At 33.5% G+C, this 24,429-nt stretch overlaps 1 protein-coding gene across 1 annotated transcript in view; it reads left to right on the top strand.

Annotated features, from left to right (window-relative positions):
- Positions 1-15,859: 15,859 nt before the first annotated feature.
- Positions 15,860-24,429, top strand: part of LOC117108969 — an 11,396-nt gene continuing 2,826 nt past the window's right edge. Inside the window, exon 1 of the mRNA XM_033251175.1 lies at positions 15,860-15,985. Coding sequence (XP_033107066.1) covers positions 15,940-15,985 — 46 coding nt within the window. The 5' untranslated portion in view covers positions 15,860-15,939. The remainder of the gene's footprint in view (positions 15,986-24,429) is intronic.

Raw genomic sequence — 24,429 nt, 5'->3', positions numbered from 1 at the left:
CACATCGAGCATTTGTATATGGCGCTCTACATAAAGAACACTGAGGCACCTAGGGCTATACAATTCACGTGGGCAATAATACATTAATTAAAGTACAGTATTTAATTTATATTCAAAAGAAATTCAAAAGAGATAGAACCTCCACTAATAAGATGGAACATATACAAAGACACAAAATATGGTACAAACTTGCAATGAATTGTCTTCATAAAGCTTAAACAAGGATAAACTTCATAAACAATATATTTCATCCGAACAATTTAAATTATTGAATGTCATCTTTTAAATAAACTCTCGTACGTCAAATCGGCTGAACCGGGGAACATAGATTGAGTGTTTAGTGCAAGTACAAACAAAGGTAAAAGATTAGAATTAAATATAGAATTTAAGATAACAAAAACAAAATATCCAAAACAAGTCTACGTTATAATTAGACCTATATTGAAAAAAAAATGTAAACTTTTCAAAAATTCGGCCAAATATAGTTTGGCCGTGACCTTTCAAATGCTACGGCCAGACAAATTTTTATACGGCCAGATTTGAGGAATCTGGCCGTCAAAAAGGCCAAGTGGTAATCCTGTGAGTGAGCTCTTTGGTGTGAGTGTTGATGCAGTGTCGTGTGGACGGTATGGAAGGCAATCGCCGCCACATGTTATGGATATGTACGTTTAGTGTAACGGATTAGGGATAAACTCAAAATATAAATACCGTATTTATTCGAATAAACGCCCGGTTAAAAAAAAAAACCAAAAAAAATAAACTCCCCTCGAGGAAACTCCCCTTCCCGAGCCTCATTTGGAATAAACGACTCCATCGAGAAACTCCCAGGCGATTTTATTTTTTTTCTCAAATAAACTATCCCCACCCCCCACCACAACTAGGCTAAAATGACTAACGGTAAACAAAACTAATGGAAGAATCATCTCAACAAATTACAGTATATGCCTATTAATGTTCTAATCTATTTTTCTCCAGAATAAGCCTACATGTTATCCTAACCTCCACGGTTAGGATAACCCGATAACACATTTGACGGTAATATGTCTTGTAGTTAAGTTCCAATTACAGTGAATTTAAGGGGCATTTATTTGAGTAGAACTCGCGGGACTTTTTGGATTAATTTCAAGAAATGTTTTGTTTGGTGGGGGCGCAGATATTCCCTGTCCTGTCGCCACCCCTGTTTCTTACTATTAAAACTGCATTACGATGTTTGTATACAACTTTATCCTAATTTGTAAGGCTATTGTATTTATCGCATGTTTGATAATGAATATATTTTTTATTTATGTATGGAATATGTTTTTTTTTTTTTTGTTCATTTTGTGGAAAATAAATCAATCAATAAAATCAAATCAATCAATCAATCGCATACAGCTTAGTATTCTTATTCTCTAAATTTATAATAATAATAATAATAATAATGATAATAATGATAATAATAATAATAAATTATAAAGCGCACATCTCCACCAATGGTGCTCAAGGCCCAGAAGAATTTCAAGCAAAATACAAATACAAATTATCCCATCAAGGCAGTGTTGCTCCCCATATAAGTATGCGCAGATATTCAAAGGCAGTATGTTGAGCATCAACACCTTCCACCCCAAGATAAGCCCAGGGCTCCACCGTGCACTGCAAAAGGAGCAACATTGCGTCGACAGAGAAAAGTGGTATCATGTTTTTTTATTTTATTTTTTTAAATAGTATAAATTCAACAGAGAAACATCAAGGTTCTCTATACGCCTCGGTGAAAATCCAAATTAATTCCCAGAAAAATTTCGAGCAGAATCCGTATACCAATTATCCAATCGAGGCAGTGTTGCTCCCCATATGAGTATGCGCAGGGACTCAAAAGGCAGTATGTTGAGCATCAGCAACTTCCACAGCACCCCAGGATAAGCCCAGGGCTCCACCGTGCACTGCAGAAGGAGCAACATTGCGTCGACAGAGAAAAGTGGTAACATGTTTTATTTTATTTTTTAAATAATATAAATTCAACAGAGAAGCATCAAGGTTTCCTATACGCCTCGGTGAAGAGATGCAATTTTAAAGTTGTTTTTTTTTAAAACAAATTTAGAGATCTAATGTGTTTATCTTATAGTAGACTCTTGTACGTTGCGTTGTAATTTTTGTTTAAACTCGCAACTGAATTTTGTGTGCTTTTGCATCAGCAAATAAGTTAATAACATGATCAAAATTAGCAATGTTGTCTGCTTCATCACGCTCAATACTAAGTAGTGCCAAAGCAGATAGTCTCGCTTTTCCAGTCGTGGCTCTGAGTTTTGGCAGGATGAACTTTATAGTCATGTAGTCATTACAGAATAGGATAAAAAAAACAAAAAAAAACAAGAGAAAACGGTCGAAATGGACTGAAAAGAAATCCCAATCTATAAATTTGCTAGTAAAACAACTACATTCAGATCATTATTATTAACTGGAATTGGAGTCTATTTTTTTAATGATCCTTAGGTGTCATAGTATCACCTGTCTCTTATACACATCTAGATGTGTATAAGAGACAGCCATTGATGTTTTAGTTTGGTTTTTATCCTTTTGCAAGCTCTAAAGTTTTGTTTTAATACTACAGTACTATTAGTAGTAATAGTAATAATAATAATAGTAATATATATTATAATGATGATGATGACGATGGCGATCCCCCTGATAAAAGATCATGAGAAATTTGTTGGCGCTATATTTTGACTAGATGTGATAATGATAATTTTACTATTATAAAAGTGTCATTTCCGGCCATCTGGAGGTAGGCCTACTATTTCCTCAAATTTTCTCACCTCAGCCCCAACTATATGGTGGGGCTGATGTGGTTGTAAAATCACGGCTTTGAAGTATGTAAAGTACATACTCAAAGACAAAGACAAAGTTTTTAAGCTTTATTTTCTACGGTACATCACATATATTAATAAGATCTCTATGGTTGCCGAAAATCCCTGATACAAGATCATGAGAAATTTGTTGGCGCTTCACTTTGAGTATATATAATGGTGATGTGATGATGATGAATTTTACTAAAAATGTCATTTTCTGGTCATCTATTATAGAGGTACTATTTCCACAAACTTTCGCACCTCAGCCTCAACCATGGTGGGTCTGAGGGGGACTCACGAAATGTCCCCTTCCCTCCACATTTCAAAAGAGATTGCGCCCTTCCTGTAGGATACTCAGAGTATGTCTTGGTGACAGCTGAAAATGCGAGAGTGCATAAATTTGTTTTTAGGTGTGATCTGGTCATTTACATACCTATTATTTGTGATTATGAATATTTTGCATAAATAAGTTTTTAAACAATGGGAAAAAAATATAGGCCCCTATCCAAATTTAAGTATGAGGGTGTAATTTCCGTCCATTTGAGGTCCCTAATCATAAATTTTCCATGGTGGGGCTGAGGTGGATGGTTCCTCAATCTGTAAAATGTTTCTCCCTGAGTCAACTCTCTTTTGAATTCTTGGATCCACCACTGTTGAGTTTTAAATAATTATTGTTAGGCTTACTAATATTATTTATGATGCGTTTATTGCAATTTTCATTTTATCATTATTAAAACCTTCAGAGCGCGCTACTTTCAAGGAGGATTCGCCTCGGACCCTCCCCCTCCCCTGGTCTTACGTACCTCACATAACGGTTCCCCCTACCCCCTTTGAAAATCCTGGCTACGTCCCTACCTACAATGAACTGGGAGTAAACATTTTCTGTTAATTAATAAAAAGTTATTATAATCTGGACTATGGTGAGCAAGTCAAATATTTTTACAATGGACCTTTCCGCTAAGCTCCGCCCCTTGGATATTGTTGCTAAGGTCTCACAAGACGGCAGTGTTAAAACATACGCGAACATGTGCGCTTGTGGGACAACACGTGTGTTTGTAAGACGCGCGCGTATTCCTAGCGCTGTTCTGATTAGTCAGTTGTTAAGTTTGATTGACACTCAAGGTCTATTAACATTCAAAAAAATGTATTATTTTCAAAAAAATCGACCACGTACACTCAATAGAAACCCTATAGGTAATGAACAAGTAGGGTATGGTCACTTAGTTATTGCAAACAATATTCAAAATAATGCGCGACCCAGACTGTAACACTAGTTACGGCGACTCTCAATTGCCCTGTGTTAATGACAAGATGAGGACTCACGTTTAAACACAGATTTCACTTGTATAACCATAAATACAAATTAAAAATGATAAACAATATTCTACTTACGAATATGACCGATGATATTCCATTAAATACAGATGCAGTGCAAAGGATATGTATGGCTTTAAAAAATGATAACGAAACGATATTCAGATCGTTTTGTAGACCTTTTATTGACTACAATTTGAAAGTACATAGCTGAAAATAAGAAGTAGATATTTGGCAAAGTGTATATAATAAACGTGAAATCAAGATAGCCGTTAACACTGTTGAATTATACACTGTATATAAATGCATATATATATATATATATATATAATATATATATATATATATACAGTATATTTATATACATATATATACAATATAAACATATACATATATACAATGGCCTATATATATATATATATATATATATATATATATAACATGTGAGTCAAATACGAAAATAAATGACAGAGGTTGACGTAACACGTCAACCTCTGTCATTTATTTACAGATACTCAATGAAAAAGACGATGAGATGTCAACGACTTGGTTGATTTTGAACACAAATTTTATTCAAAACATGAATATTTCAACCCGTCCTCGGGTCTTCTTCTGCATGTGTGACAAACAAAATATAAGTTGGTTATTACAATAATTATGATAAAAAGTAAAGTATAGTATGACATTATAATAGAATATAATGAACATGGTGATTGGACAAAAAAACTAAGGGGCGGAGTAACAATAGAAATAATTAACAGATAAATTAATTTATTCACTGTAATAATAATGAGGCTAATATCAGTGTGGGAATACAGATCTCAGTCGGTAATAACAAAGATGGAAATAAACAAGGACATAGAATAAAGGAACCGCTTATATTAAACCCCCTTTAACATGATATATAGCAAATAAGCAAAAACATGTTAACAAGCAGCCAAATAACAAAGAGCCAGAAAGGCGGAAATACAAAACTCTTATTTGGTAAAGAGAAATACATACATACATACATACCTGTCTCTTATACACATCTAGATGTGTAGTATATATATATATATGTATAAATATATATGTATATGTATATATATATATATATGTATATATATATACATACATACTGATACATGACCTACTGATATGACACCGAGATAGTAAGTGGCTACACGTTCGAGAAACTTTTTCATACAATTGAAAAATGAACTATCATTGGTAGCCATCTTGAAATCCAATATGGCGGCCTTCTAACATAATTTCCTAATGTTGCATGATACTCTCCGATATTAAAAACATGGTTAAAGGTGCGATTGATTGTGTTACGTTACTCTAGATATGAAGATAATGACAAAAATAACAATATTTTGGCAGCCATCTTGAAATCAAATATGGCGGCCATCTGACATAATTTCTGATGATTGCATAATACTCCATGATATTGAAAACATAGGTAGAGACATTTGAATGACAGTGCTAGGTGCTGTAGATATGAAGATCATTGATAAAAATCCAATATTTTGGCGGCCATTTTGAATTTCAAGATGGCGGCCACTAAGCGGCTTATTTTTTGGGGTCTATTTTATTTTAATGATCCGTAGGTGTCATAGTATCACTGTGGGAATTTTCATGCTTTCTTCCAAAAGTGCAAGATTTTTCTCCTTAGCCGCTCTACTAACGTCTTATTGAAAGGAGATCCTCCAAATTTATGCTAAATGACTACAGCACCATGATAGACAGTAGCACCATGATAGACTTAATCGTAGACTTAATAATGGCTAAATTGTATTCTCCTTTTTTTTAATCCATCCATTCGTTTTTCTCTTTTAACAATGGTCTTTATTCTACACGAGTTCATCGAATACTTTGCTCAAGTGTAATTAAATTTCATGACTGTTGAGGTTGAGTAGCTTGTGTACCCCAGTGAGCTAAGCCGGTGTCAAGAAGGTTAAGAAAATTTTGGAGTCGTTGGTAAATTAATTTCACTCTCATTTTGTCGAGCTTATAGTGTAATGCATACACATTTTCCTTTGTTTGAAACTAACTACCCATTGATATTAATGAGTTGAAATTGTTGGAACAAAAATCGTGAAAATAAGCAAGGTACTTTTTTACTGCAAACCCACCATACGGTACCTTTCGACGCCATATTATTATTAAATATGTTGTTCTAACCTTCCGAGTCCCTTAAAGGTTCACAAAGATTCAAGAATAATTTATTGACTTGTCAATGAAAGAAAATACATGCGCAATAAAAAGAATACGGGTGCATGCAATGGAAGTTCGGCATAGGCCTACATTTAATATTGGTGTCTAAAACGAAGGCCTTGATTATTTCTCTATTATTCTTCATATTTTATCTCCATGTACATTTATTTATTCAGAACTACCTTTTATATCAGTTGCACTCTTCCACTTAACACTTAAAGGGTTTACTTTAAGCCAACTTACTATAAACTAAGAACCTGAACTAATCGTAAAATTAACTTAAATAACTTTATTAAATCATTCTTTATTCAGCATTCCATGTCACATAAAAAATAACAACATTCACAAGTTTAAATACACAAAAACGGCAATTCAGTATAAAAGATAAGATGAGTTTAAAATCGGCTTATAAAGAGGAACGTTTTCAAAGTTTATGTTTTTGAAAATGAGCAGTTTTCCCAAGCAGGGTTATATCTGGCATTCCAGATTTCTGCTATTTTTCGTTTCGTCAATTGTACATTCTTTCTATTTTTAATTATATCACGTATTAACCTTCTGTCATTGTCTGGGGTTATTAGTCCCCTACTTCCCACTTCAAGGCAGATTAATTTACATTTCATACCTCTTCTATTTATATCATCTACAAGGTGTTTATCTTTTTCCGTTTTACGCTTATGATCTTTGTCAATGTTCATTTCAAAGGGAACAGTTAATTCTATGAGTTCAATTTCGTTGCCATTTACTATTACAATATCTGCTAGTTATAATTTTATTGGGGGTATGGTTTCCCTCCCCCCGCTATAGTGTGGCCCGAAACGTCAGGGTATAATGAGTCAACATTTCGATTGTCTAGAATATATTTAATTAACGAGAATATGATTGAGACATGCCTCCATGTAAATCTTCCCTGGGCTAGTGAAAAAGTGCATCCATTTAGAACGTGCCTGAGGGTCTCCTTGTTGTGACACAATTTACAAAGATCGGTTGTTCGTTTACCCCAAGTGTGGAGATTTTTCAGGGTGGGAAGAAAGTCGATGGAAGCCCTTACAGCAAAGCTCAAGACATCCCGGGGTAAATCATAGATGGTTGATCGCCATGTAAGATCGGCTGATATGAGGTGCATTAATTTTAGTAGCTCTCCCTATTGAACTAATGGCCTTATATATTCGTTCCAGAGATTGACTCGGTTGTCGAACAGGATTTCCTTAACAGCAGTTTTTATACTAGACCATAATTTTCTTTAAGTTTTGTTATGGCAGTTTCATGGATTTCTTGCCATTTTTTTAGAGCCGTTTTTCGACATTTTCTTAAACGCAGACTCTCTTTATAATTTACACCCCAGTGCAAGAGTTACCCGAGAATCAGATTTCACCAGAGAACGAGAGTATGCCAGTGCATGAGACTCTAAATATATTGTTGATATTGTAGGAAAGTTCAAGCCTTCAGGACTGTGGATAAAGCTAGGTGTCGATCCATGGATAGACATACCAAACCATTTTAAAATAATATTAGTAAGTATATGGTCGAGGTTTTAAGCTGCGTGTCGGATAACTCATGCACCGTTGACATACATCGAAGAGAAGGTGTAGCATATTGCACGTGAATACGGAGCTTAAATTCATTCCTAATTAGGCTGCCATCAATATTATTAATTACAGTATTATTTTTTTTTTTTTTTTTTTTTTTTTTTTTTTATCTTTTGTGGGGTCATCCCACCTTTATTCATCACAAAGAAAAAGCATTTTTTATAAGCAACATTGTGGTTACACAATCATATATAATGCAATATGGCAATGTAAAAATACTGGAGAAATTTTTGGCATACGTTTTTAAAATGAGTTGTTTAGTTAAAAGTTATTCAAAATATTTGCGGATATGTTTTTCTATCATAAAAAGTTGGAAAACTGAGGTGTAACACCATTTGTTCAGATGTTTTAGGACGTTTGCTTTGTAAATGCAAAACGTTCCTAATGAAAACAGATGGTCTCTATAAACGTTTCCTGTACCAAGCACAATATTTTTAAAATTTGCTTCAATACCATAATTAATAATGCTAAAATGATTAATAAAATTCCACAGGTCATGTGATTCTGTACAATAATAAAACAAATGTGCGTCATCTTCAACCACTCATAGCCATGCTGCTGCTCTACTGTTTTAAGATAATGAATAATTGGATTGAAAACTAGTAGGAAGATTATTGGAGAAAGTAGATCACCTTGAAATACTCCTCGCCTGAAGTTGAAATATGAGGACTCCCAGTCAGGCGTATAAACTTTCCCGCCTAATCTCGAATAAAGATTTCCAATGTATTGCCGAATAGTGGATTAGCTCGTGTTCTACTGAACCTAATGAGTCAGCCAAGTCGAAAACAGTGACATGAATCGTTCTTTTCTTGTTTCACGCATGTGCTAAAATTTCGTTCATTACCATCGTATGTTCTATGCAACCATTTATTCCTTTCAGGAAAGCTTTTTATGTTTCCGGATCGATCGTTTGATTGCGAATCAGGTATGTTGATATGCGATCCGCAACGATATGGTGAAAAAGGTTTACCACGCATGATGTAAGGGTGATCATCTGAAAATTGTCAGGTTGGTTTTTATCACCGGACTTGTGGATTAATGAAACGTTACTTTGTGACCAGCTAGTTGGCGGATTTCCTGTAGCGAGTAATTTGCTCTAGAGTGTTGCTAGTAGATGATGGGTAGCAGGCAATTTCCGCAACAGTCCGTACAACAAACCGTCTTCACCTGGCGCTGATTTTGGTTTTTTCGTACCTAATATTTTTCTTATGTCTCTAGGACGCACAGAATTTAGTTTGAATAATGTTTTGACCTGAGAATGAAAAACGATTAAATAAGGACATCAGGAAACCGCAAATTACGAATGGTGCTGCGGCGGAAAAGTTAATCGTCCAGAGAGCATGGCTTGTCATGACAAGAATGTTGTGAGTACAGTATTAACAGCAGAATAGCAGATGAAATTAGTGGTGGTGGTTAGCTTGTTCGCCATCGGTCGATTGAGAATAGCAGGACGGCATGATCATTGCAGGTTTTCTTGAAAACTTAGATGAGAATGTGTTAAAGGTGCAAATTGTCGGAAAAGGAGTAGTACGACTAGGATATAGACAAATGAAAGAAGATGAAAGTTGGAAATATACTGTCTGTCCAGGGAGCTCTCATCATTCTGTCAAAGATAAATATCCTCACTTTGATATTGACTAAAGGAGAATGTGATTCCACTCCACAACTCAAATCATGCCAACATCTACAGTCCCAGGATTGATTGGAATTTTTCGTTATTCAAACGGGGCGCTTATTCGCACGAGTACGGTACGTCAAATTTGCTTGATACGCTATATTTCTTAGGGAAAAACATATCTGCGATTTGGTTTGTAAGTGTTAGGCGCTCTTGTATTTGACCGATGCTTCCGTTGACGCAAAGTTTTGCAAACTTCAAGAAGTTTTCTTTTTTACAAATGAACAACAGCAAAAACAATAATAACAATAATACGCAGCACATTATTGAGGTAACGAGAACACTTGGTTACGATCGTTGCTTAGGACACTGCGAATGAACTCTGTACAGGCGTTGATGAGAAACTTAATAGATTTAGATTCACAAATCATAGCTATACCCCCTCCCCAACACACTCGCCCATTTGAACAAAAAGAAATAAGTAATTATTTACCTACCCAGAAAAATAAACTACAGTAAGAACATTCAGATATACAATTTATATATATATATCATGCAGGATTTACCTTCGGAAACAACCCATAGGTGCTACAAAACGAATACCGTTGATAATTTTACAACTAGAATTCCAAATAATCCCGTAATGTTCATTTTGTGTCAGCTTCATGTATTATCATTTAATGCAAGTTTCCTCTCTTATATCTCATCAAAATACGCCTTTTCTTGTTTTGGTGTGCTGTTTTAAGTTTTGCTCCATGAAACGCATATAGGCCTACTTTATAGTTTATTTGTGTCGTATAAGAATCAGGATTATTTATTGTTAAAAAATCCCGAAAATTCTGTTTTGGTGTAACCATTTCAATAGGCCTACATACAGATACAAAAATATATACAAACATCGAAAATATAACAAAAATAGCAAAAAGTAACCAATTTAAGATATTGAAAAAGATGGCCAATGTATATATTAATAAACATGATTAAACTAGACAAGTAATAAACATTAATCTAGACATTTGAGTTGTAGTATCTTAAAGGTACGAATGAGTTGAGAAATCTGGATTTTTACTAACACCAATTAAAATGTAATTCTTTTCACACATAGTTTCAGTGAAAACGACTTTGTTTCTATTCTTGCACATCACTACTACGTAACAGTAATTTGTGACTACATGACATTTGTTATTAGGCACACACGTTTGTGATGAACCTTTCAAATGAAGCATCAGAACAGTATCTTAATATATGTATTGATTATACATTTCATTATGATAATTAGAAATTTGTTGACTTTCTTTTCACGACAGTGGCATTGTTTTTCTAGCTAAGTGAAAGAAAAGCCAAAACAATTGCATGGTTTCCAGTGTGATGATAACTGAGCTGTATAGGTTTAGATTCGATTAATTATGGACAACCAAATATCGCTAATAACAAAACCGATATCTTGATGTACTAAAGCGTATTTGTGAATTCCTATACCTTTTCTGTCTTGGCCACTGTCTTGGCTTTCTAGTCACGCCACTCAAACTGTGAATACTGGTTTTTGTGTTAGCCTTTTCACACTAAGTCTCAGTTATTGTTTATTTTTCCAAAAAAATATCCTCACTTTGATATTGACTAAAGGAGAATGTGATTCCACTCCACACCTCAAATCATGCCAACATCCACAGTCCCAGGATTGATTGGAATTTTTCGTTATTCAAACGTTATTATTATTCAAACGGGGCCCTTATTCGCGTGAGTACTGTACGTCAAATTTGCTTGATACGCAATATTTCTTAGGGAAAAACATATCTGCGATTTGGTTTGTAAGTGTTGGGCGCTCTTGTATTTGACCGATGCTTCCGTTGACGCAAAGTTTTGCAAACTTCAAGAAGTTTTCTTTTTTACAAATGAACAACAGCAAAAACAATAATAACAATAATACGCAGCACATTATTGTGCTGCGTATTTTCTGTCTTGGCCACTGTCTTGGCTTTCTAGTCACGCCACTCAAACTGTGAATACTGGTTTTTGTGTTAGCCTTTTCACACTAAGTCTCAGTTATTGTTTATTTTTCCAAAAGTCAGCAACAACTTTTCCTATCTAAATATATAAGTATTTCCATGTTTGAATACTCTGCAAATATTATCTTCTGAAAACGAATGAAGCAACTCGAAACGTCGAGACATTCTCAACAAAAAACAACAGTTCTCTTCAGAACTATAGTATATCACAAGCATTAATATAATTATTATTACTTCAAACAATGCACAATTATACACACGTGCCAGTAGTGGCTCCAGAAACATGCCAACAGAGGGGCAACAAGTCCAACACGGGTCCCGAAACAAGGGGACAAGGCTCGATCAGGGTCTCAGCATAATCCCTGGGTTTGCATTGAGAGTTTTTTTAGGACTTAGTGTGGCCCAAGGGTTTTAGACCACAATTGTTTAGGGGAGATTGTTTTGCCAAGAAAAATAACGTTTGGATAGGAAAATTAAAGATAGGACGTTCTCGTCACGGCATCGGACGACGAAGGATGGCGAGGGGATACTATGCTCAATTCTTCATTTTGTTTAGTTTTATTTCTAATTTTAACTGATAGCCATGCCTTCAAGTCTCACTACACAGCTTTGTTGTTTATTAGTATTTTGCCTTTTAATTTACCATATTTATTGGAATAAAACGGCTACGTAGGCCTATATACTGAAAGAAACGCCATTAATTTTACCGTACATGTCGGACTGCAACACATAAATACCGTCAAAATGTGTTATTGCGTGATCATAAAAACATATTGATCCCAACCAAGTTTAAAAATGAATTAAGAGAATGTGTTGAGAATGATGTTGTATATTAATGTTTGCGGTACACCACGTAGATAGTTCTGAAAATGGACTGTTGTTGGTTGAGAGTGTCACGACGTTTCCATTAGGTTGCTTCAGTTGTCTTCAGGAGAATCAGGAGAACAATATCTTCAGAAACTCCAAAACAGGGAAACATTTATATGTTTGGGTAGTGAGACTTGTTGCTGATTGGAAAACTAAACAATAACTGAGACTAGTGTGAAAATGCTATAAAAAAAAAAAGCCAGTACAGTCTGTGCATGAGGGTGGGACGTGGTTAAAGCCAAGACAGTGGTATTGTTTCTAGCTTGTGAAAGGAAAGTAAAAAAATCGCATAGTTTCCAGTGTGGCGGGAAAATGTTTTGCTTGGTTTAGGTCCGATTAAACATGGACAACCAAATATCACTGAGGATAAATCCCACTGTATCGTGTTTCTGAATTTCTGTAGCTTTTCTGGTCCGTCTGGAATGCCAAGATGGTACAATGGCTAACAGTTCGGTTTTATTTAAACATACAAGATGTTGTTCTTTGTGGGAGTGCATGGTTATAGATGACCTGTGTTGTTCCCTTCTTCTAGCGTGGCCTTGGTGTTCTTGTACGGAGTACAAGACTCTGTGGCCTTGAAACTTATACGAAGATCACGTCCTGATTCACCAATGTAAACTTTTCACATATTCGCGTGGATATCCGATTAACTCCTGGCTAGCTTTGTGCTGGTGGTTTATCCTTTGTGTGTTTGAAGAGTCTGAGATAGTTTTTTTGGATGCACTATAACACTTTAATATTGGCTTGTTGTAGAATGCGTTGAATACGATGTGAATTCTGTTTCATGGTAAACATACAGACTTTCTAGATTTCGTATTATCTTGCCTTGATGCGTTTGGTTATGTTTATGTCTCTTGTGTGAAAACCGTTCCGTTTCAGAGCTTCTTTAACATGTTTGGTCACTGATACTGTGTGCTCTTCTGATGAGTGTGTTTCTAGATCACCTGAGAATTCAGGTGATCTAGAAAATCACCTAGGTATACCTTACTATGCTGTCAAATGATTACCGTAATGTGTCATCAACGTATCGGAGCCAAAGTTTTGTTTGCCGGGTGGCAGAATGAAGAGCTAGCTGTTCGAATTCTTCGAGAAAGATGTTGGCAATGACTGGGGATAAAGGTGATCCCATGGCCTTGCCTTCTGTTTGCTCAAATAATTGGGGTGCCATTTAAAACTGATGGACAGTATACACAGTAAAGGTAATTCGTGAATCTGCTATGGGTTGAGTGCTGTTCTTTTTGCTGGAGATTAGGGTCCCATTGTAGATAATGTTTGGCTACAACACAAGCCTCCTTTCCGGTATATTTTTGAATAATGGCTTGATGTCGAAGCTGAGGAGGTGTCCGTTGATTCGAGGTAAACATCTTGGATCGTCTTTGCGAATTGTTTTGAATTGGTGACATGATGACCGGTGTTGCCTACCAGTGGATACAGTAACCGTGCAAGCTATGGTTACGTTTGGGATCCTCTAGAAGAAACGATGGGCAGCAATGGAATGTCCGTTTTGTGGATTTTCGGTTGTCCAAATAGTCTGGGGCATATGGATGCTGAAGGTCGAAGTTGGTGGTAAGGTGTCTCCTAAAGTGCCTCCAAACGATGTAGTTTTTAATGGTCTGGGTATTATTTTCAGGTTTATTAACAAAGTCAATATTAGGCCAACTTGATTATTAATAGACGTTGTCAGTGGCCAGATGCATGCACTTACTACGATTAATGCAGATTAAAGTGAAGAAGTGAGTCCAAGCTGTAATTAATGGGGCGCAAAGAGCATCCTACAGGGTACAGGGACAAAAGCCCCTGAAAAAACAATCAGCGATGAAGTTGTTATATTAGAGAAAGGACAATTTATATTTGTCAGGCTTTTATACATGCATATGGATTGCACGATATCCAGAGATTTATCTATGCATTGCTTTATTATATTTTTAAAAGGAGGCGGGCCACAGACTACACTGTTTCAAGTAAGGCCAAAGAAAATTAATTGTTTGTTTGTCCTTCTTTTTTCAAAATTGATAAATAAAGGCGGGTGGAAAAAGTTTTTTATTATTAACTTTTTTTAAGATACTCATCACATGGAATAAAAATAACCCACAGAGGCCTAGAATGGTAATATCTTACATCAGACAATTTTAGACTAATTTGTAGTTCATCTGGCAAAAAATAAAGATAAATTCACTTTTTTTAATTTGTAAAGAAAAAAGCTAAAAAAGAGAACTTTTTTAATCGAGAGTATAATTATATTACGCTGTGTGTAGAAACACTTTGAGAAACAGGGTTTTAAATACAATGACACAGTGTTAAAATGAACAAATAATACAATGAAGACAATCATTTCCTTATAAACGTTTATTTATGATGATATGACCTAATGATAGACTACGGGGAATACGTGAAATAGGTAACATGGGAACGGGCATGGAAAGCGCCTCGCCAATTTGTTTTTTTAAGCGCCGCACTCGAATAAGTGCCGCACTCAAATACGCGCCGCACTGAAGCCTCCAAAAATTTTATAAGCGCCGCGGCGCTTATTAGAGGATTTACGGTACATATTCTTACAATTGTTACATTCATTATTAGTAATATAATACTAATAATTATTTTAACAATTGTGATTAAATACAAAAATAAAACCGATAAAAAATATAGCTTCAGATGAGAAAAGGTTTGAAAAGAGATGCTTTGGCCTACTTATTTACTAAATTGTGGGTGCCATAAAAAAAAGAAATATTTATATTGATGACTTTGTTACATTAAAAGAAAATTGATTGATGTTAATTGTCCAAAAACATTATTATCCAGTTTAATAAAATATTAATTAAAATATAATGAAAAAACAACAACAATTGCAGTCCATCTGTGAGATATGATATGCATGTATAGACAATGTATTGGGGATAACGGTGAATAATAGCAGCATCAACATCATCATCATTACTAACATCACAATTATTAACATCAACAGCATGAACACCATTTTCATCATCATCATCATCATCATCATCATCATCATCATCAACATCAATATCATCATCATTATCATCACATCATCACCACCCCACCACCATATCATTATCATTATCTTCATCGTCAACATCACCACTACCACCACCACCACCACCACCATTATCCTCATCATAATGACCATCATCATTAACATCATAAATCCCCACCACCATCATCATCATCATCATCATCATTCCCCTGACTTCCACCACGATAACAACCCACCACCACCGTCACCATTATTAACTCTCGCTATTCTATTAACTAAAGAGCGAATAAAATAGTAAAACCAAAATATCAAATGAAAATAAGAATGGAGATGACCAAAATAAGTTGTAGGCCTACCGGTAAGCTTATACGCCTTTACTGGTTGGTATTGAGTAAATGTAACTACGCTAACTGCTGCTCTACTGTACCTTCCTTTTGTAAATTTATAAATTACAGGCAACAACGGAAAAGGAAATCAGTAACGCATAGTGCGTATTTACATTCACAGACGATAACTTCAGCTGCAAGTTTCCAAGATGGGACTACGAAGTTTAGAATTGATTTGCATGTTTACTATATTTGGTGAGTAGAAACTAGAAATTAAAGAAAGAGTGTACTTTGAGGTAATACATTTGTCATTTTGATTACGTGTGTCAATTACCTACGACGAAATAATAATGATTGTAATTACATAGGCCTACCACCAGTCTGGATAAAGGCACAGGCAGTGAACTTTGTGTGCATGGTTAAATTACTAAGAAAATGAAAAGTTGTAACAGTATAAATTAACGTTATTTTTTTAAAATATTATTTACTTCATCAACGATTGATTTTTTTTAAATTTTTTTTTTCGAGATTTACTAATTATCTATGGGTAAGCCATAAGCTACAGGCTTAACAAAATAGTAGGCCTGTAGCTTATGTCTTGCTTTTGTGATTTTGTTTGGCGTATGGACGTATAGAACCGACCACTTTACCACATTATTTCTGAAAAAAACCTTTATAATGTCTATATTTTCTCCTTTGTTTATAATCATACCGGTATTTCACCCTTCTCCTGGCTTTAGAGCCACCGTTGGGATCTGAACTCGACATGTTGTGCCCTGCTTTTTATCTACCAATTTTAAGAATTATCTGATAGCCTTCGTTATTAAGTGGCCTGGCCTTAGGACAGCTTTATGCTTTTCAGAATGTCATTAAACATATTTTTGATATTCTGTTCTATTCTATTTTATTGTTAAGTTGTCCTGATCTACATTCAGCTGATTCTCAAACGTATAAATAGGGTCCAACCTTCAACTTCCCCAGGATACACGAGAAATAAGCATTAGTGCCATTGTTTAATAGATTAATGACGTAAAGTTGATGAAATTAACTAGTTAATATTTGACCTTATCTGTTCGGAATATCCCACGTGATGCTATGTGTATGCCAATAACCTTCATCTAGAATATAGTACTATAACTACGTTAAGTAATTTCTAAAGTTTTATTTCGAAAATGGCATGAAACACAATTCTATCTAATAATAGCCGTTTATAACAATTAATGAAATTACGCAAACAAGGTTTCTATGATGCTAAATTTGTAGATGTGTAAGTGAATGACGTGCAGCTAGCTAATGCAAACGCTGGACTTGTTTTGATGTTTATTATGCAGGAAATACTCGGCTAAGTAACTCCAACTTATCGCTGTTTGACAGGATACCGAAATTAGAAATTTCCTTATTTAATATTTTAGTATTTATTGCAAAGGCGAATCTAAAAATATGTACTATATTATAAACTTATTATTTTATAAAGAAAAGGTTTATTATGATTATTATTATCATTATTATTATTATTATTATTATTATTATTATTATTATTATTATTATTATTATTATATTATCATTAATTATCGTTAAGTAAAGTAGTTCACTCATGAAATTGGTCTATTTGATTGTTTAACGTATCTTAATGTGCCTTGTGTAATAGTATTATTATTATACACATAGTCTCCTTTTTCCGAAAATATTTGATTGAGGCCTACATAGTATGATTATACGTCAGATAGGGCAAAACCTCATTCAAAGTTTCATGACGTGAACACCTATCGACATAACAATAATCTATATGATATATATATATATATATATATATATACAATATATATGTGACAGATAAAATGATCTATATGACAATAATCTATATATTATATTATATATATATGTGTGTGTGTGTGTGGGGGGGGGGTGTGTGTGGGTGTGTGTGTGTGTGATAGATTAAAAAAAATTAAATAAACCGTATTTTCCTATCGGGATTCGAACCCAAGACGTTCCGATTACCTTACAGATACTCTACCATTCTACCAACTGGTCTATGAGGCCAAGTGGTATATATACACCCTTTGGATTGTACCATTAGGACACGTTTTTCCTTAAGGTATAGCGTAATCCGCAATGAATAATAGTAAATCACATGAAAGAACTTTGGTATGGAGATACACATCCACTGTTGTTAATTAAGGATGAAAATAAATATTTCAGAAAAACGTACTGTATGTTGTATAATATATATGATGCGTATGGTGTGCAGCACGCACAGACACTTTAAACCCTCGACGCGCCAACGAGTTAGCTAAATGTCCACCAATTTTGTGTAAGAAGTATCTGTGATTTGCCCATTGGCGTGATAATGATGTCATATCACATACAGTAGGCATAACTTTATGTGAACCCAGTCTTACTAATAATACGCACTCGCTAGCCTTTGGATTGTACGCGCAAATACGTCAGCTGTACAGAATAGCACTTTTCACAATCATGACTTGACTTACTATCAGTTGTTAACTCGCCGTTCCAATTAATGTTCTTTTAATTTGTGACTGTGACGGATATACATATAATTAATACACTGAAATACACATGTGCACCCGACTAAAAGTTTTTAACATGTCGGGTCCTAATTTGCCACAAATATAGCGTATTATGAAGAATCCTCCAGAATAGTGGCGCTTTCTATTATTCAATATTGAAAATATATTACTGCATTTTTTATTTTACATATGTTTCTAGAATATATTATATATTAATTGACAGAGATATATAAACTTGTTTACTTCATCTTGTATTCTACTAGAAATCGTTTTCGTATAACCACTTGATGATTTTAGTCAGCTTTTCTGACGAAATATTTGTAGTGGAATAAAAGTATGAAATAAACAAGTTGATATATTTTCTGTGAATTATTTAGTTCTACTTCGGTACTGATCATTCTACTCCTGATAATCTTGGATCATATGTTAGTTTATTATATTCTATATGTATATGCCTATTTTTTGTAAGTCTCCGATATTATATATAGGCCTAGGCCTACGTGAGTATGTGGCGCAACTAAGGATTATGACGATGATTTTGAAAATGATGATTGGGTGATGATTATGAAACTGATGATAATAATGATGATTGTAATCATAATTGTATGGTATTGTCTACTTTCCAGATGTTCTTTATGATATTCACAGTATCTGTCGTTGTCACTGACACTTCCTCCTACGCTTGTATGTATTTCCCTTTTTGCATTTGTATCATCGGCACAATCTTACAATTAACTGTTTGTATTTCTATTTCATGACAGCTCGACCCAGTTTTTTGTTATCAAGGATTTGGAAGGTTATTACATAAGTTATTTCATTTTTAATTGCTATTTGTTGGACACACCGTTGATAGAACCCCACCTCCTTTTCCGATCAGGTTTAGAGTCAATGCCCTACGATATATTACAAAGATATACTTTAGCATCTTAGTATATTTATTACTTTTCTATAATGTTCAACTTAAGTACGCCTTATATAAGCAAATATTGTTCTTTATCTTTTACATACATTACATACCCAGTGACTGGGTACCTGGTACGATATGTATTGGCCATGGTAGTACTGTAATGAAATTGGACTAGTAATAGCGAATTATGAATTACATGGACGGTCTAGTTACACTCCTCAGGGAGAAAAAAGATCAGTTTCATATTGTGCGGGACTTATTTAATATTATATCAAGGGCGTGTAGTAAAAACAGAAATACAAAATGCATGACAATCAAAACATTCTGACATTTATGTAAATCCATGTATATGAAGCGTTAAAACAAAATAATTATGACAATTGACGAAGCACGTAGAATACACTGTATTTAATTCTGAAGATTTTTGGCCAGGCCTCCTGGCCTTCATCAGCTTTACTGAGTATACAGAATTGGCTGATAATGCACTGAATACAACCTGTTTCATCCAATTCTGTACACGCAGTAAAGCTGATGAAGGCCATAAGAATAAAATCCATGTTATCAAATATTAATTTTAACGAGATTTACTTTAACAGCTGTTTCAGGTTAGCAGGCACAGTTGAATCAAAACCAAGAGCAGGCTTACATAATATAAATAGCAAATCCAGTATAAATATTTGTTAAAATATTAGCCTACAATAAAGTAGGTAATAGGCCTAACGGTAATAAATGAACTAATTTTGAAACTATTACTGGTTACTTCAAAACAAATTAAATAATAACTTGAAGGAGGAAAAATGCATGTAGAATATACATAATTAAAAAATGAAATAATAATATAATTGATGATGAAGATAGTAACAATGATGATGGTGGAAATATCAATAAATATTAACAACTTAGAGACTGACTTTTGATTACTGCATGTTGTTTTCAGATTTGATCGATTAAGCTGTTCTTAGCTTTCGCTGTTCCCACGATGCTTATTCAGCAAACTGATTAGGTACCGGTAATCCTTACTTACCATGTGATACTCCGAAAGGAGTGGTCACATGACAGCTAATCATTAATGAATTATGATTTTCCTTTTTATTTTTACGCCGTAGAATAATAATAATGATAATCATATAATAATAATAATGTTGATGATGGTGATGACGATAACGATAACAGTGATGATGATAATAAATAATAAAAATGTTACACACAAATTGTTTTATACTAAAATAATTGCATAATATAGTATAAAACAATGTCAACGTTTAAGAGTAGTTATACAAAACTATCGTATCCTTCGAAATAATTCTAAAATAATAAAAAAGATAAATTAAAAGCAATAAAAATGAAAAAGCATAGAGTATGTTATTTATTATTACTTTTAAAAAATACATTTTGTTTTCTTACTTCTCTTCTTCTCTTTTTTACTCTTCTTTTTTTCTTATTTTGATAATTGAAAGCAAGTGTGGAAATAAATTAATGAAAGATGAATGAATAAAGAAAGGAATGAAAAAATGAATTAAATAATATATGATTTAACAAATAAATTAATTAATGTATGCATGGTGATGAATGAATGAATGAAATTATAAATGAATGAATGAGTGAGTGAGTAAACACATGAATCCCAGTCGTTGACTGTATAATATTTTATATAATGGTTCTATAATGCATTTTGTTTATATATATAGGCCTATATATATGCCTTATATAGGCTTATATATAAATCAAGATAGCCATTTTGTTTTCTTACTTCTCTTCTTCTTTTTTTTACTCTTCTTTTTTTCTTATTTTGATAATTGAAAGCAAATGTGGAAATAAATTAATGAAAGATGAATGAATAAAGAAAGGAATGAAAAAATGAATTAAATAATATATGATTTAACAAATAAATTAATTAATGTATGCATGGTGATGAATGAATGAATGAAATTATAAATGAATGAATGAGTGAGTGAGTAAACACATGAATCCCAGTCGTTGACTGTATAATATTTTATATAATGGTTCTATAATGCATTTTGTTTATATATATATAGGCCTATATATATGCCTTATATAGGCTTATATATAAATCAAGATAGCCGTTAACACTGTTAAATTATATATAAATCATCAAAGAAAGGTAAATACAATTACTTAATGATAACACAAACAATTACTTAATGATAATATAAAAAAAAATTGTAGACACCCATTGACAAAAAAAAAACTTATTAAAATTAGAAAAAATGCAAGAAGAACTTGAGCTTATCTACACAAACGAAGCGCGTGGTGCACAGGTGCGCTCTAGAGCCAGTGGTTAGAAAAGGGAGAGAAAAACACAAGATATTTTCTTGGCCTCGAAAAAGGAAGGGCAATGAAGAAACACATGAAAAAGCTAAAAAGAAAAATGGTAGTATAACTACGGAAATGAAAGAAATAATAATTGAAGAAGTAAACTTTTATAAAGAATTATACTTCAGTAAGAATATACAAGATACAATAATTTACAGTTACCTCGTTGACATAGACTTAAATATTCTTAATGAAGAACAAAATGCGATGCTTGGTTTAAAAGTGTCAACGGAAGAATGTAAACATGCTATTTTTAATATGAAACACAATTAGTCTCCGGGGCCTGATGGTCTAACAGTAGAATTTTATAGACAATTTTGGAAAGAAATAGAAACAATTATGTGTCAGGTAATTAATGAAGCATATGAATGTGGTGAGTTATCTCAGACACAGAAGAAGGGCATAATTACTTTATTATATAAAAAGGGGATCCAGATATCCTATCAAATTGGCGCCCAATCTGTCCTTTCAAACAGATTGCAAACAGTTTTAGGTCAACTTGTCGACAGCGATCAAAAAGGCTTTATAAAAAAAACAGACATATGGGTGACAATGTAAGACTAATTAGTGACTTAATTGAGTATAGCAATCAGTATAATACTGAGGGTGCTCTCATTTGCCTTGACTTTAAGAAAGCCTTTGACATTTTGTGTTTAATGTATTGAAGCGTTTTAAATTTAACAGGACATTCATTCAGTGTATATAAGTTTTATATAAAAACTCTAACAGTTGCATATCAACGGTTTCAACTCAGAATACTTTAAACTAGAGCAAGGTCTAAGACAGGGATGTCCTTTGTCCGCACTCCTCTTTATTTTAACTGGAGAGGTCTTTAATTTAACTGGAGAGGTGTTTATTTTAACTGGAGAGGTCTTAGCAACAAAGATAAGAGAAGAAAAAACAATTAAAGGAATAAAACTACCTGAAACTTATCAAGAATTAAAGATATGTCAAATGGCATATGATATAACCCTCTTTATGAAGGATGAACAAAGCATATCTTCTTTGTTCAAAACACTCAACATCTTCTGTGAAGTTTGTGGTCCTGAACTGAACAAAGAAAAGTGTGAAGGCTTATGGATTGGAGCGTCTAAATGTAAGACAGAGAAGCCTGGTGGCATTAAATGGCCAAATTGTCCAATAAAAATATTAGGTGTTTATATTGGGCATGACTACAAAATGTGTGTTGAAAGAAACTGGTCTGAGAAAATAGAAAAACTAAAAATCATCTTGGACAGATGAAAAGAACGGAAGTTAACATATTTCGGGAAAACCCTTATACTTAAATCACTCACTTTGTCAAATCTGGTGTATACAGCCAGTGTTGTTAATATACCAGAGTATGTACTTAAGCATTTAGGAAAAATTATATTGGAGTTTATATGGGATAGGAAAAAAGAAAAAATTAAACGAAAAACTTTGGTATTAAACTGTGAAGAAAGTTGAGTAAAAGCACTAGATTTTAGAATACAAAGGGACAGTCTCCTTAATGTCTGGGTAAAACGCTCGCTTAATGGAAGCCCGGACAACTGGAATGCAAATTCATTCTTTTACTTTAATAAATATGGCGAGAACAATCTAATCTTCCGAATGACCCTTGTAAATGTCAATACTGAGTACATAAAAAAACTACTACTACTGATGCGCCTAAAAATAGAAAAGAAATAGGAAACCAAGTCATCTGGGGAAATTTAAACATAACAAACAAAGGTAAATCCCTGTATTTTAAAGAATGGGTTAGTGCAGGTATAATATACATCAAAGACCTATTCTGTAAGGGTGTAATGTTAACCCCCAAGACAGTATATGAGAAAATTAAAACAAGTAATAATTGGATCTGTCAATTTTGGTTAATTAAGCAATGTATATCAAAACAGAGGCTTACTATCATGGAAACTAAACATAATGAAATCGAGGATACAGATCCAAATGGAGAGGAATTGATTACTATATTTAATACTAAAAAGAAGGAAAAAATTAAGATAAATAATTTTCTCATCTAAAACGTGTTCCGATATATTGGAAAACATCGTCGGAGCAAAACCCATATCACAATTAAAATGGGAACAAAAGTTTAATTTACAAAATGAGGTAGACTGGAAGTATATCTGGCAGTCTAAAGTAAAATATATAAAAGAGAGAAAATTGGCAGAATTTAACTTTAAACTGTTGCACAGAACGATTCCAACGGGAAAACGTTTATTACTCTGGAATATTGCCGATACAGAAATATGTAGATCATGAGAAAGTAGAGGACGAAGAACATTTGTTTTTCTCCTGTAAACGCTTAAATGGATTCTGGCAAAAAAAAAAACAATACATTCTGCGAAATTTATTAAGAAATATAAAAGTATCCTATCAAATTATTATGTTATGATCAACAGAATTAATGGATAATTATAATGTAACGAATCAGGTAATCACTATTGCTATGTATACCATTTTTAAAAACAGGTTGACATTGAAAATAGCAAATGTCGACAATAAATTGTTTTTAAAATTTAAGAGTGAATTAGAAATAAGAATAAAAATACTGTACGACGAGAAGTCGCCATTAAAAAATGGTGAAATATAGACTTGCTATAAAACATTGGAGAAAAATGATATATTGTATGAATAAAGGTAAAATAAAGATAAATTTACCCACACGAAAAAAAAATGAGTTTAAAGAAACAAATATAAGTGGTTTATAAAATAAATTGTAAGAAAATGAAAAGAGCGAAAATTGATTAATTGATTGATTATATTGTCTGTTGTGAGATGATAAACTTGAAAGTGGTCTAATTTACAATGTTTTATATCTTGAAAATGAATATGCAGATTTAATTTCCGCCGGAGTAATTTCATTGCACAATGTATATATACTGTCTCTTATACACATCTAGATGTGTATAAGAGACAGCATGAATCCCAGTCGTTGACTGTATAAT

This window comes from Anneissia japonica, unplaced genomic scaffold (genome assembly GCF_011630105.1).
Source record: "Anneissia japonica isolate Jap-2015-1 unplaced genomic scaffold, ASM1163010v1 scaffold26_len2425191_cov177, whole genome shotgun sequence".
Taxonomy (NCBI): Eukaryota; Metazoa; Echinodermata; class Crinoidea; order Comatulida; family Comatulidae; genus Anneissia; species Anneissia japonica.
The sequence above is the reverse complement of the archived record's forward strand: the minus strand, read 5'-3'. Positions and strand labels throughout refer to the sequence as shown.